The 12,526-nt window shown below is 51.7% G+C and overlaps 1 protein-coding gene across 1 annotated transcript in view; it reads right to left on the bottom strand.

Moving 5' to 3' along the window:
* The window catches only part of TTC22 (tetratricopeptide repeat domain 22), a 33,087-nt gene that overhangs the window by 20,315 nt on the left and 246 nt on the right, over positions 1-12,526 (bottom strand). Inside the window, exon 2 of the mRNA XM_077149530.1 lies at positions 11,089-11,697. Within this exon, the coding sequence (XP_077005645.1) occupies positions 11,089-11,655 (567 nt within the window). The 5' untranslated portion in view covers positions 11,656-11,697. The remainder of the gene's footprint in view (positions 1-11,088; positions 11,698-12,526) is intronic.

Genomic DNA, 12,526 nt, shown 5'->3' with positions numbered 1-12,526 from the left:
CGGCAAGGTGCTTGAAGGCAGCCTGGAAGGCAGCTCAAAGGGCTTCTGCCAGTAGAAGATGGGAGTCTGCTGAGGGACCCCCTGGTGTGGGCTCTGGGCAGTACTCCTCATGCTTTCTCTTGTTGAATCCCCATCAAAACCTCGAGAGCTGGGGATTCCGGCGTGTATGAGAAGGGGGTGGCCAGCGTGTGAGTCAGTCCAGGCTTCAAGCTGGAGGAGCCTCAAATGAGGCCTCTGCTGGGCGGCAGATGGGTGGGAGGCAACTGGGCAAGGACCGGTCCCCAGCACGGACCCTAAGTGAAATCCGTAGACCCTAGAACTAGCTGCAAGTCAGAGCGAGGGAGGGGTGCTCAGACATTTCCCAGCCCCTCTGACGTCATCACTCTTATTTTCCTCATTTTAGAGATGGGAAAACCGAGCCTCAAAGAAGCAGAGGCACTTGCTTACTTAACCTGACTTCAAGTTCTGCTCACAACATCTGGCTGCAAGGAGTTAGTGTTTGTACAGCATTTACCATTTACAAAGTGATTTGACACAGATGCTGTTTGATCCTTAGAACATCCTATGAGGAATGTAAAATGAGTATCATTACCCTGTTGGTACGGATGGGAAAAGTGAGATGACCTGATGTCCTCGAAGTCACATGGCTAGTGTGAAAGCCTGGGCTGAACCCTGGAGATGGTACTCTTTTAGCTATAGTGATAAGAGCAAATTTCACAGAGTACTTACTATGTGCCAGGCACACAGTTTACATGTGTTAACCCATTCACCCTTCCATTAACCCTAAAGGTAAGGGTTATTATTAACCCAGCTTTATAGATGAAACAACTGTGGTAACAGATGGGGTAAGATAGGGTGCCCAGAGTGACCCAGCTAGAAGACAGGAGAGCTGGGGTCTCAGCAGCTCAGCTCCAGAATCCTTGTGTCTAATACACTAGACCGAGGTTCTCAAGGTGTGGTCTCTAACTAGCAGCAGCTAGGACCTTGATAGAAATGCAAAATCCTGACCCACTGCATCAAAAACTCTGGGGGTGGGACCCCGCAATCTGTGTTTTAACAGGGTCTTCCAGGACACACTGAAGTTGGAGAACCACTGCACTAGACTCTCCCCTATACCGCACTGCTCAGAGTGGGGTAAAAAGGGGCTAGCAGATCTTCTTTTTTGCTATAACATTTTATTTTGAATTAATTTCAAACTTACAGGAACGTTGCAAAAATAATACCGAAATAATGCAGAGAGTTGCAATATACCCCTACCCAAATATCCAGATTTCCAGATTTACTAACTTTTAACATGTTAGCATATTAGTTATATCATTCTATCAATTGGTCAATCTATGAATCATCTATCTACCTAATTTGTTTTTCAATTAGTAAGGGAATCAGGAATTGTGATTCCTCAGGAAAGCCGGATGCTCCAGGTTCCGATAGCTGGACAGGTAAGTGACAAAGGTCAGTGACTTAGCAGAATCTGCAGATACACTAGGATTGAGATAAGCCATCACAGGAGCAGATATCTGCTACCTCAGGCAGGTACAAGAATGGATTTCACACATTCCATTTACTTCAAAAGCTACCCCCCCCCCCGCAAAAAAAAGGTCATTTTAGAGGACGTTGGCTATTTTAAGGGATTTTGCTAGAAGATCTTTCAATGTGCCAAAGGTTTACAAATCTGTACACTTCTGAATAGGCTGTGCAGAGATCTTATTGGTACTTAAGGAAAAGGTTTGCCTTGCAGTTTGAACTTTGCCCCTGATGATGGCTGTACTTGACATTTCAGAGTCAGTTCTTGAGCGCTAATTCTTTTCCTGGGATGGGGACGGTATGACAAAGAGGAAAGAGAAGGAATATTTCTCGAACACCGATTAGCCACTGGGTATGTTGGTACCTCCTGGCCCTGAATTTTCACAGTAGCCTCAGAATGCGTAATGCCTTCTCCTCCTTTTACAGGTGAGGAAACAGAGGCTGAGAAAAAAAAGCGAGTGGCCCAACACCACGATCCAGGGTAGAAGTGCCAGGATTCAAATCCGAATCTGTCTCCCTCTCACGCCCCTGTTCTTTCTGCCTCATCACACTGTCCCTGTGAAGGCTGACACTGCAGAAATAAAAGTGACGAGGCGGCAGGCGTCAAGGACTGGGTTCTTCCTGCACAACTGGAAAGTCCTCTGTGATGACACGGCCTATTTCCTGCCGCACCAGGCAGTGGCCCTGCTGGCATCTGCCCTGCCACCCGTGCGGGCGTGCACAACAAAGGCAAGGGAAGGGGCTGTCTCCTTCCCTCACCGAGCTGCCCGGTGTTCATTCTCAGGGACTTTCGGAGGGATCCCCAAGACGCCAGGCCTCAGCTACTGCTTTTATAAACCCAACAATCCCTCTTGGCCTACCTGGCTCACAGGTATGTTGTCAAGGGGTTAAATGCCACCATATGGTGAGAATTTGAGGGATGGGTGCTCAAAGTACATCATCTCTTTAGCCGTGTCTGGGGTAAAATCCAGGGTTCTGCATGGATGTTAAGCTCTGAGCAGCAGATTGATTGCAGCTGCCCTTTGTCACCCCTTTTCTGGTCCCCGGGCCTCTCCTCTAGGCCAGACCCTATGTGGGTCTTCTTTGCCTACTGCTGTTTTCCCAGATTTTCTGCCTCTGGGCTTATGCTGAGCAACTCCCCTTTTCTACTGTCCCTAGAAAACAGGGGCCATCCTCTGTCTAGTCCTGGGTTCAAATCCTACTCTACCACCAGTGGTGGCGCGGTGGGTTTGAAAAGGTCTCTGACCCTCTGTATTATAATAGCAGTGATGGCTGAACTTTCTCAGCCTCTCCGGTGGGTCAGCGCTTACTGCGCTCAGCACTTACTGCACTTTGTCTTTCCTCTATAAAAGAGGCTGTTGGGCCATGTGCTGGTTAGAAGCTGTTATGTCTCCCAGAGAGGGCCATGTTCTTTTCATCCATTCTTGTGAGTGCAGACCTACTGTGGGTGGGACCTTTTATTAGGTTGCTTCAATTGAGATATGACCAACCCAATTAAATTTGGGTCTTAATCCTTTTTACTGGAGTCCTTTATGAGAGGAAAAAGGACAGAGAGAGCTCAGAGAGAACTCAGAGAAAAACACTGAGAGAGAGAGCTCAGAGAGAAAGCCACTGGAATCAGAAGCTGAAAGCAATGGAACCCGAGAGAAAAAGGACCAGCAGATGCCGGCTATGTACCCTCCCATGTGGCAGAGGAACTCTAGATGCCAGCAGCCTTTCTTTAGAGATGATACTTTCCTCTTGATTCCTTAATGTGGACATTTTCATGGCCTTAGAACTGTAAATTTATAAACTAATAAATTCCCATTGTAAAAGCCAACCCATTTCTGTTATATTGCATTCTGGCAGCTTTAGCAATCTGAAACAGACCAGATGATGCTAAAGACAGCTTTGATTCTATGGTCCTGTGTCTACAAAGACAGGAGGGGACCAGGGTTCAAACTTGTAAGGAGAAAGAAGCCAGCAGCACACTCTTTAAAACAGAAGGCAATGGTAGATGCAAGTGTGAGTGGTCCCAAGGTCCTGAGAAGACACTGGAGCCAGAATCTTGGGAAGCTGTCCCTAAGCCAGGTCTTTGATGATAGGCAGGCCTGAGTTCAGTTCCTGCCAGCTACTTGATGGCTGTGTGCCCTTGGGCAAGTCACTCTGCCTCTCTGAGCCTCAGTTTGCCCATCTGCAGGATGGGGTTAATAACAGCTCTGCTATTATTGTCCAGCATTTCTATGAAGAGCAAGTGAGATAATTCGTGAAAAGTGAACATGAGTGCACATGCCTTGATCACCATACAGTTTCATCCACTCGTATTTGTTGAGTCATGTATGTATCTGTGTATGGGAGGGGAGGTGATATTCGCAAGCACCCAGAGAAACCTTGCCCATACTTTCAAAAAGTTTGCAGTTAAATTTAGAAATCAACTCTTAAGTTTTTAAAATACTGTCTCTATTATATCCCTAGCTCCTGTGCTTTCCTACCTCCATCTGTTTGCTTAAGAGTTTTCTTGGCCAGGAGGTTCACTCCTTCCCCATATCTTTGCTTTTCAAAGCCCTTCCTGCCCCTGAAATGACCTCAGCCACCACCATATCCAGTCCTTTCATTTAAAAGAGGAGGAGAAAGGGACCGGGGAAGCAGGGAGACTTGCTCAACACCATCCCACAGGGAGTCAGTCAGGAGCAGAGCTGGGACAAGAACGCAAAGCCTGGCCCTCGATTGTTCCCTAATTCACCATTCTTTTCCCAAGACTGGTTCTGGGCTAGGGTGAAAGGAGACTGCAGAAAGGAGGTGGGTCGGGGTGGGGGGGAGATGGGGTGGAGGGGAGACGCTTAGAAGGAGAGTTCCTGGGGTTCCCTCGCATCTGTGGTCCTGTGGGCTGCCCAGGGGATGCGGATGCAGATGAGAAGGGTTGTGCCCCTCGGTGCGCCACGGGCTGGCCCTTCCCTCTCTGGGGGCCACAGCTATGCCTCCCACAGCTGGGTCAGACTGGTGCCACTGCACAGAGGAGGACACGGACACTCAGAGAGGATCACCCAGCTAGTGCCAACAGAACAGGGACTGCCCCCAGTCCGCAGACCCCCACACCCATGCTCTGACTGCGGGGTCACAACCAGTGCATCTGCCTGCTCAGTGTTACTAAGTCGCCAGGGGCTGGGGCAGCTCTGGTTCTGGAGGAAAGCTGGGGGGGAGCAGGAAAAGAAGATCGAAGTGGGGGAGGGGTATGGGAGGCTGAAGAGCTATTGGAGGGGAGGTACAGCTCCTTGAGGATAGGATTTGTCCCCACGTCCCTGGAGCTGGCCTCGCCAGCGGTGGCAGTGTTGCGGGGTATGACCCTGGGCGGCTGACCCGCTGGCACTCACAGCCTCTCCTGCTGGTCCCCGCCCCGCTGGGCTTGGCAGTCGACCAGAATGGTCACACCTTTGTTTGAGGCCTGACAGCACTGCTCTCCTCCCTGGCCGGCCCGAGCTGGCTGGTGAAATCGGGGATGGGCCCTCCTGGATTACCAGGTCACCTGGAACAAGTCACCTTCCCTTCTCTGAGCCTAAGTGACTTCTTCTGTGGAATGGGTATAATGACACCCAACTGGCAGCGTGTCTGTGAGATTTAAATAAAGAGCGAATTTTAATAACGACCAAACAGACATGAAATTCTGAGGTCGGTGCTGGGCTCACCGGCATGGAATAGATGGTACCCACAGTGGTCATGGTTTGCACCCAGGGCCTGCCCTGGGCCGTGGAGATCCACATGTATGCATGTGTATGCGGCACAGATCTGTGAGTATGCATGTGCATTGCATGGGTTAAGCCACCCATATTATATATTTAGAACAATGTAAGCTCAAGTTACCTTATTTAAAAAAAAAAATAGGAATTTTAAGACCTTGAAGTTATTCAAAAATAATAAATTCAACAATGGTCACAAGCTCCTCTTGGGTTTCCAGCCTTGTGCTACACACCCTGTAAGTGTATGTGTGTGGGATGGGAGTTGGGGGGAGAGAGAGAGGCCCAAGACAGGGGTCTTATCCTCTGGGGACAAGGCAGAAATCACTCTGAGGTAAGCCAGAGGCTGGCTCTGTTACAGAGCATCAACGAACGGCTGTAGGGGAGGGTGGGGTGGCGGCTAAGGAGGGCTAGCCACACTGAGCCCCTGCCTGAGTTTTTCATGTCCTCTCGCTGAGTCCTCCTAGCAGCCCTGTGAGAGCCATGCCAACATCCCATTTTGCAGATGAGGAAACTAAGGCTCAGAGAAGTGAAGTGATTTCCCTGCAGCCGCCCAGTGAGGGAGCGCAATTTAAAATCACTCTAGTTCCAGAGCTTATGCTTTGAAGACCCACTGAACCTCGAGACTTGCCATGGAGTCCATCTGTGGCTGTGTGTATATGTGTATGCACGGGGCGGGGGGTGTGATGGGAGGAGGGAGGAATGACAGACGGAAGCGATCTGTGCCTTGAGTCGCAGGAGAGCACAGAAAGGAAGTCACAAAGACTCAGACACCCACACACAAACACCCTGCCTATTTTTGGATTATGGGCTGAATTATTAGCTTTTATTATGTTTACTTCTATAAGTTTTAGTTAGATGAACTGCTGATTATGGTTCTTTAGAAGCTTTTTATCCTTTGAGCTCAGAGGCTCTTCCAGGCTAAGGACCATCCCAGCCTGGAGCTGGGAGTAAAGCTGCAGCCCGGGGGGGGGGGGGGGGGGGGGCCAGAGCACCAGCCACCCCGAGCTGTGCTCCTGTTAGTGATCTTCCCTATGGTGGGGAGAGGTCCTAGGATTGTTGCCTCCACTGCCCCACTCCTCCTTCCCTGCTGGCCCTGCCTCTGACTCTGATTCTTGCTCTCATCCTCTCCCTTATATATGGCAACCCCCTCCTTGTCTTGACGCTTCCTACTTCCTAGATTTCCAGGAGGCCACCTGCAAGAGGTCTCCCTCCATCACCCTACCAGCCATCTGTGCTACATCTACCGCATCCCCACTTCTCAGACCTCTCCAGAAAGAGCAAAGGCTTTGAAGGCAGGCAGAGTGGAATGGATTTCAATTGCCACTTACTAGCTCTGTGACCTTGGACGAGTCCCCTAACTTTGGTATGCCTCAGTTCCCACATCTGTAAAATGGGATCATAGGGTTCTTGTGAGGACTAAGATAAGGTCTGGAAGGTGCCCAGAAAAGACAAATCATTAATATTATTGGGGTGTTGTAGGAAGGAAGGCTTCAAGGAGGAGGTGATATTTGAGCAGGGTTTTGATGGGTGGGTCAGAATTTGTTTTTTAGGTAGAGGGAACAGTACCTGCATAGGGAGACATAAAACAGCAAGGCATGTTTGGAGAACTGGAAGTAGTTTGGAATTTCTGGGAAGTAAGGTGCAACAGGGAAGAGGAAACGTGGCTAAAGGGGAAGGTGGGAACCAGATTTCAGAGTCCCTGTCTGCAGCAGCTCAGAGCCATCCTGTGGCACTGAAGTTTCTTCCCAGTCAAGCTTCTGGCTGCCCTCCTTCCAGACTCACCCCCTCCTCCAGTTCAGCTATCACTGAGGCTCTAGTGCCTGCAAGATCCTACCTCGAGATAAGAAATACCCCCTCCCTTATTCCTGCCAGTGCACTCCTGCCTCTTCCATGAATCTCCCTCAGTCACTTCTGCTGAAGGGAGCATTTCCCTGAAACTCAGTCACTGTCACTATCCCAGTTAGAGCTGACTCCAACATTTGGTCAGATGTCCCCAAAGTGTATTTCTATTGTCCACTTCTGGAGCCCTGGTTTTTGGTTTAGAAAATTTGGTCTCTGGGCCTGTGACACTCAGAGATGCTCATCACATAACACAAGCCATGTAAAGAATGCCTGTGACTTCAGCCGGTGTGGACATGACTCTGATAGCATTTTCCCTTGCTTTCTGCTGCCAGGAGAGTGGCTCAGGTAAGACTAGTTGCTTAGCTAGTTAAGCAAATGCTTTGCTTCTCCCTTTGTTCTCAAGCTTCTTAAAGGCAGTAACTTCTTAAACACAGAGGCTGGCATGCAATAGGTGCTCAATAAATGTTAAGATGTTGAGTAAATGCCACTCAGACATGTCCAAAATTTACCAGTTTATGGGCACTTTCCCCCCAAAGTTTGATTGGCTATTTACAGTAAACCTGAGGCAGAGAACATTATAATGTGAGGTTTATGAAGCAGACATTTAGGCCCAGAGACACAAGCGATTTGTCCACAGTCACACAACAAAGTAATAACAGAGCTGGGTGTTGGAACACAAGCTTCCTGGTCTAACTATAATGAAACGCCATACTGACTGCAACTATTGTTTCTTGAGCACATATTCTGTGCCAAAGACTTTATAATATGATCTTATCTAATAAGATGTAGAACAGACACTGTAATACCATTTTTCAGATGATGGGCTCCAAATCCCCAACTTTCTCCTGGGGTTTGTGTGGGGGCTGACGAAGGCTGCTCTGTCCAGAGCTGGGAGCAGCTGCTGGGCAAAGCCCCAGGACCTAGCACAGAGCCCACAGCCTCTACTTACCTGAATCATCGGCCCCTCTCCCTGGGGCATCAGGGCAGTGCCTTGCTTGGCGCCTCCTCAAAATGAGTGTCACCTACTGAAGCTATGCTGACTAGTGGCAGGGAGGGAGCCAGCCTGTGTCTGATCCCTAGTCCCTAAGACTCAGCCTTCCTGCTCACCTCCTCCAGGAAGCCTTCCCCAATAGTCCCCACCCTGAAAGCAGGAAGGGGTCTTGGAGACCATACAGTCCATCCCCCAACCCATTTTACTGATGGGGAGAGCACAGCCCTGAGAAGAGCAGGACCACAGCGGGCCACTGTTGCAGCTGATATGAGAACCCAGGCCTCCTGAGGGTGGCCTGGCCATCAAGGCCCTGAGCTCAGGATTTAAAAGAGGAGCCCTGGTCCCTGTCGGGTCTCACTTGATGGCCACATGCACACTCAGCTTTGGAGCAGTGGAGGCTCTCCCAGGCAGTACTGAAGGGATCTTACAGCCACAGCCGGGGGTGGGGGTGGGGGGTTGGTCTCTGATTTCCTGCTCATCACTGTGCAGGTGCTGTTCTAGGTGCTTTACAAATCTTAACCCTTAATTATGATGACAGCCAAATGAGGGATGGCCCCATTTTATAGATGAGGAAGCTGAGGCTCCGAAAGTTTTCTACAATTGCCCAGGATCATATAGTGAAGACCCTGGCTGCAGAACCAATGCTCTCAACCGGGAAATAAGCCACCTCCTCCATGCACCATTAATAATGCTGCTGTTAGGAGAACATAATGAGATGATACGTAAAGGTGAATCTCAACTCTACTGAGAGGATGAATGCAAACAACACTTTCAGCCTTGCAGAGTCTCTGGAACTACAATAATGAGTCCTAATAATATTACCGCATATGGAAGCTTCCCATCCCAGGCCTGGCTTTGGGTCTCTTTGTAAATCAGCTCATTGGCTCTTCACAATTACTCTATGACACCAGTTCCGTTGTCCTCCCCATTTTATAGACAGGGAAACTGAAGCTTAGAGACAGTGTCAATTTGAGGTAAGAGAGCAAGGGAGAATTGGATTTGGACTGGACCAGCTGAGCCAGAGTCCACCCTTTTAGCCTCTATCCGGCACTGCCCACCCTGAAGTCAAGCCCATGCTCACCAGCTCGCACTCCCTGATGTCTTGATTCCCATTTTCCCTCTTACAGGAACAATAAGATTTGATGGAAAAGCACTGGCTGGTGTGCACAGATTTTGTGAAGGGGACGTGCTACCCATCGGTGAGGGCCTGTTGCTATGTAAATATTACAAACCTAAAACATCATAGTTATTAGCTCAACCCCACCGGTGCTGTGCCTTCATGGGAAAGTCACGGTTCCCCTCTTGTTCCCCTTCTGGAACAAGAGGAAAATGGTCTCCACACCCTCATTCTGTCATCCAGTGCCTAGCGTGGTCCTGAGATGGCCCCAGTGACGCCTGCGTCCTGGTGTGCATGCCCTGTGCAATCCCTACCCCCATCCCCAAATGTGGGTTGGACCTACTCACTTGGTTCTGGTGAACTGGATATAGCAAAGTGAGGAGATGTTACCTCCAAAATGAGGTTGCAAAACAGACTGCAGTGTCCATCCTGGGCACCTATTCTTGTTCAGCTCTCATTCACTCTTTTGCTCACTTGCCCTGAGAGAATCCAGATGCCACGCTGGGAGCTGCCATCCATGTGGCAAAGAACTGAGGGAGGCCTCTGGCTAGCAACCAGTGAGGTGCTGGACCCTGCCAACTGAATAAGCCTGGAAACACAGCCTCCCTCCCCCAGTCAAGGAAGCCTTCAGATGAGGCCACAACCCAAGGGCACCCAGTTAAGCTAGGCCTAGATTCCCAGTCCACAGACACACTAAGATAATAAGGTCTTGTTTGTAGCTGCTAAGGTTTCGGGGAATTTGTTATGCAGCAATAAATAACAAATACTCCAAGTATTCGTCTTATTAGTGCGAGACTCTAGGCTGCATGTACATTCATTCAGGATACATTTATTGAGTGCCAGGCACTGCGCCAGGTATTGAGTTTATACTGATAAACCAGACAGGCGTTGTCCCTGCTCCCGAAGACCTTGAGATTGAGCTGGGGAGTCAGACTCGCAGACAGACAGAATGAAGCGAGCTAAGGGGGCCCAGGGGAGGCATCTGACCCAGCCTAGGCAATGTCTGGGACAAACCCGAGACTGGGAAGAACCTTCTGGGCAAAGGTGGAGCAGAAGGGTACCTTAGGAGGAGGTCAAGAAAGGGGCAAGGCAGGCTGTGAGGGGACTCGCCCACCAGGGAACAAGGGGAAGGAGAATGTGGCAAAAGCCTGGCCGGTGAGGTGGACCATGGCAGAGGGAGGGTGGCGAGGCAGACCACCCAGGGCCTCAAACGCCCAGACACAAGGCTGGGATTTATCTGCTTGGCACTGGGGAGCCACTGAGGGAATATGGCCAGCAAGACTGGGCAACACGGCAGTGGCAGCACAGTGGAGGATGAGGGAAAGGGTCAAGCTGGAGGGCAGGAAGCCAAGGAAGATGAAGGCTACTACGCTACCCTAGGCAGGAAATGAGGGAGGTGGGGCCAGTAGAGGGAGTCTGGAAGATGCGGACAGACCTCAGTGATATAAGGAAGTGAAAGGGCTAGGATTTGGGGCCTGACTGGGTGAGGAAGTGAGGTGAGGCAGAGCAAGGTGGCAGAAATGCCACCCAAGTTTCTGGTGGTGATCTCTGGTTGTGCCCTTACTTAGGTGGGTGTAAACGGGCACAAGACCGGTACTGGCTGGGAGGAGCAAGGTAAGGGGATGAGTCGGCCAGGTTCAGTTTGTGGAGTTGTCAGAAAAGACCCAGGCTGGTAGCCTCGTTAGGAAGCTGATCCACCTGTTAACCCAGGAAAAAGAAGTTGCAGGCCTGATCCCAGACAGGGGGCGCTGGAGAGGAGAGGCAGATAGGAAAAGTATTCCGGAGGCTGAAGGGCCAGGGTTTGGGGAGAGGCGGGGGTGCAGGGCGTGCCCACCTGGGGTCCCTGCATACGGAAGGGCCTACAACTTCAGGTCTCCTGGCCTTGGGAGGGGGTCACCCACCTGCTGCCCGTAGCCCAGCGCCTTATCGTAGAGTGCGATGCCTGCCTCCAGCACTCGCGCGCGCTCCGTCGGGCTGGCGCAGCCTACGTCGAAGCCGTGTGCATAGCCCTGCTCCGCCAGGCAGCGCGCCGCCCGGAGCTGCGTTTCTCCGGCCGCCTCCGGACCGGCCTCCAGGCCCATGAGTCCTGCCAGCCGCCCGGCGCAAGCCTCCTCCTCTTCCTCCTGCCCCAGCTGCCCGTACACGTGTGCCAGGTTGGCCCAGGCGTTGAGGTTGCCCGGGTCCTCGCGGGCCACCTCGAGGAAGCGCTCACGGGCCTCGTCCAGCTCCTCCAGGTAGAAGGCGAAGGCTCCCAGGAGGTGACGCACGGCGGGGCGCTGTGGGGCAGCAGCCAGCTCGAGTTCTTGCCGCAAGCCCTCCCGCTGCAACTTCAGGTCCCGGGCGCGGAACCGGGCCGGCGAGCGCGGCTCGAAGTTCAGCTGCATCTCCAGGTGGAAGTGGCCGGGCAGGTAGTCCAGGTCGTCGATGAGAGCGTCCAGGTCCTCGGCCGCGGCCTCGGGTTCCTCCATGGCCGCCCCTCCGCTCTCCGGGCCTCGCCCTGGTCCCAGAGGCTGCAGAGAGCAGTGGATGTGGGCGCTCCCCGAGGAGCCCGGCTGCGCAAGGGTCAGTGCAGGGAGGCCCAGGGCGTAGCCGCCTCCAGTCCCCGGGCCGCCTCCCGCAGGTGGGTGGGTCCGAGCATCGGCTACCGGGGTGCCCTGGTGCTTCCGCTTTCGCTGTTCAACGGCTGTTAGACGCCTGCCTTGCACAACCAGGTGCGCCAGAAAAACAGGTGCATTCGCAAATGCTGGGCGCGCCAAGTCGGATGCTTGGGCAAAAGGTTTGTTTTTACTTTTTCTGCTTAGCAGATGGGAGAGGCCCGGAGGAGAGAAAGGACTTGCCCAAGTCACAGAGCTGGGGCGTGTTGAGGCAGGCCTGAATCCCCAGTTTGCTGAACCCCAGCCAGGCCTTTCCTTCGTGGGCGCTGCCCTACCCTCTCTGTGTGAGCTCACTGACTAACAGAAGAGTTAGAAATGGCCCTTCCTGCTGCAGAAGCAGCCCTCCCTCCTGCTGCTGCCCCATCCTCTCCATACTCCCCTTCAGACTCCTTCACAGTTCCTCAGGGTTCTCCCTCTGTAAAGAGCCTGCCATCTCCCTCCTCTTTTCCATTGACCATTATTTACCAGGCTTCCCCAATTAGGATTTCTTTGCCTCTTCTCTGCTCAGCAGTGGAAAGACTGTGGGTTCTGTGAGCTGGTTCTAATCCCTGTTTCCATCTCCAATGAATTGTGACCTTGGATGAGTTGTCATCCCTCTGTACCTTACTTTCCTCATCTATGAGGTGATGATGAAAACTCTCCACCCTGGGCAGGGCAGATATCATGGGTGACCCTGATGAATTTT

Source organism: Tamandua tetradactyla, chromosome 2 (assembly GCF_023851605.1).
Source record: "Tamandua tetradactyla isolate mTamTet1 chromosome 2, mTamTet1.pri, whole genome shotgun sequence".
NCBI lineage: Eukaryota > Metazoa > Chordata > Mammalia > Pilosa > Myrmecophagidae > Tamandua > Tamandua tetradactyla.
Note: the sequence above shows the minus strand (reverse complement) of the source record. Positions and strands in the feature narration are given on the sequence as shown.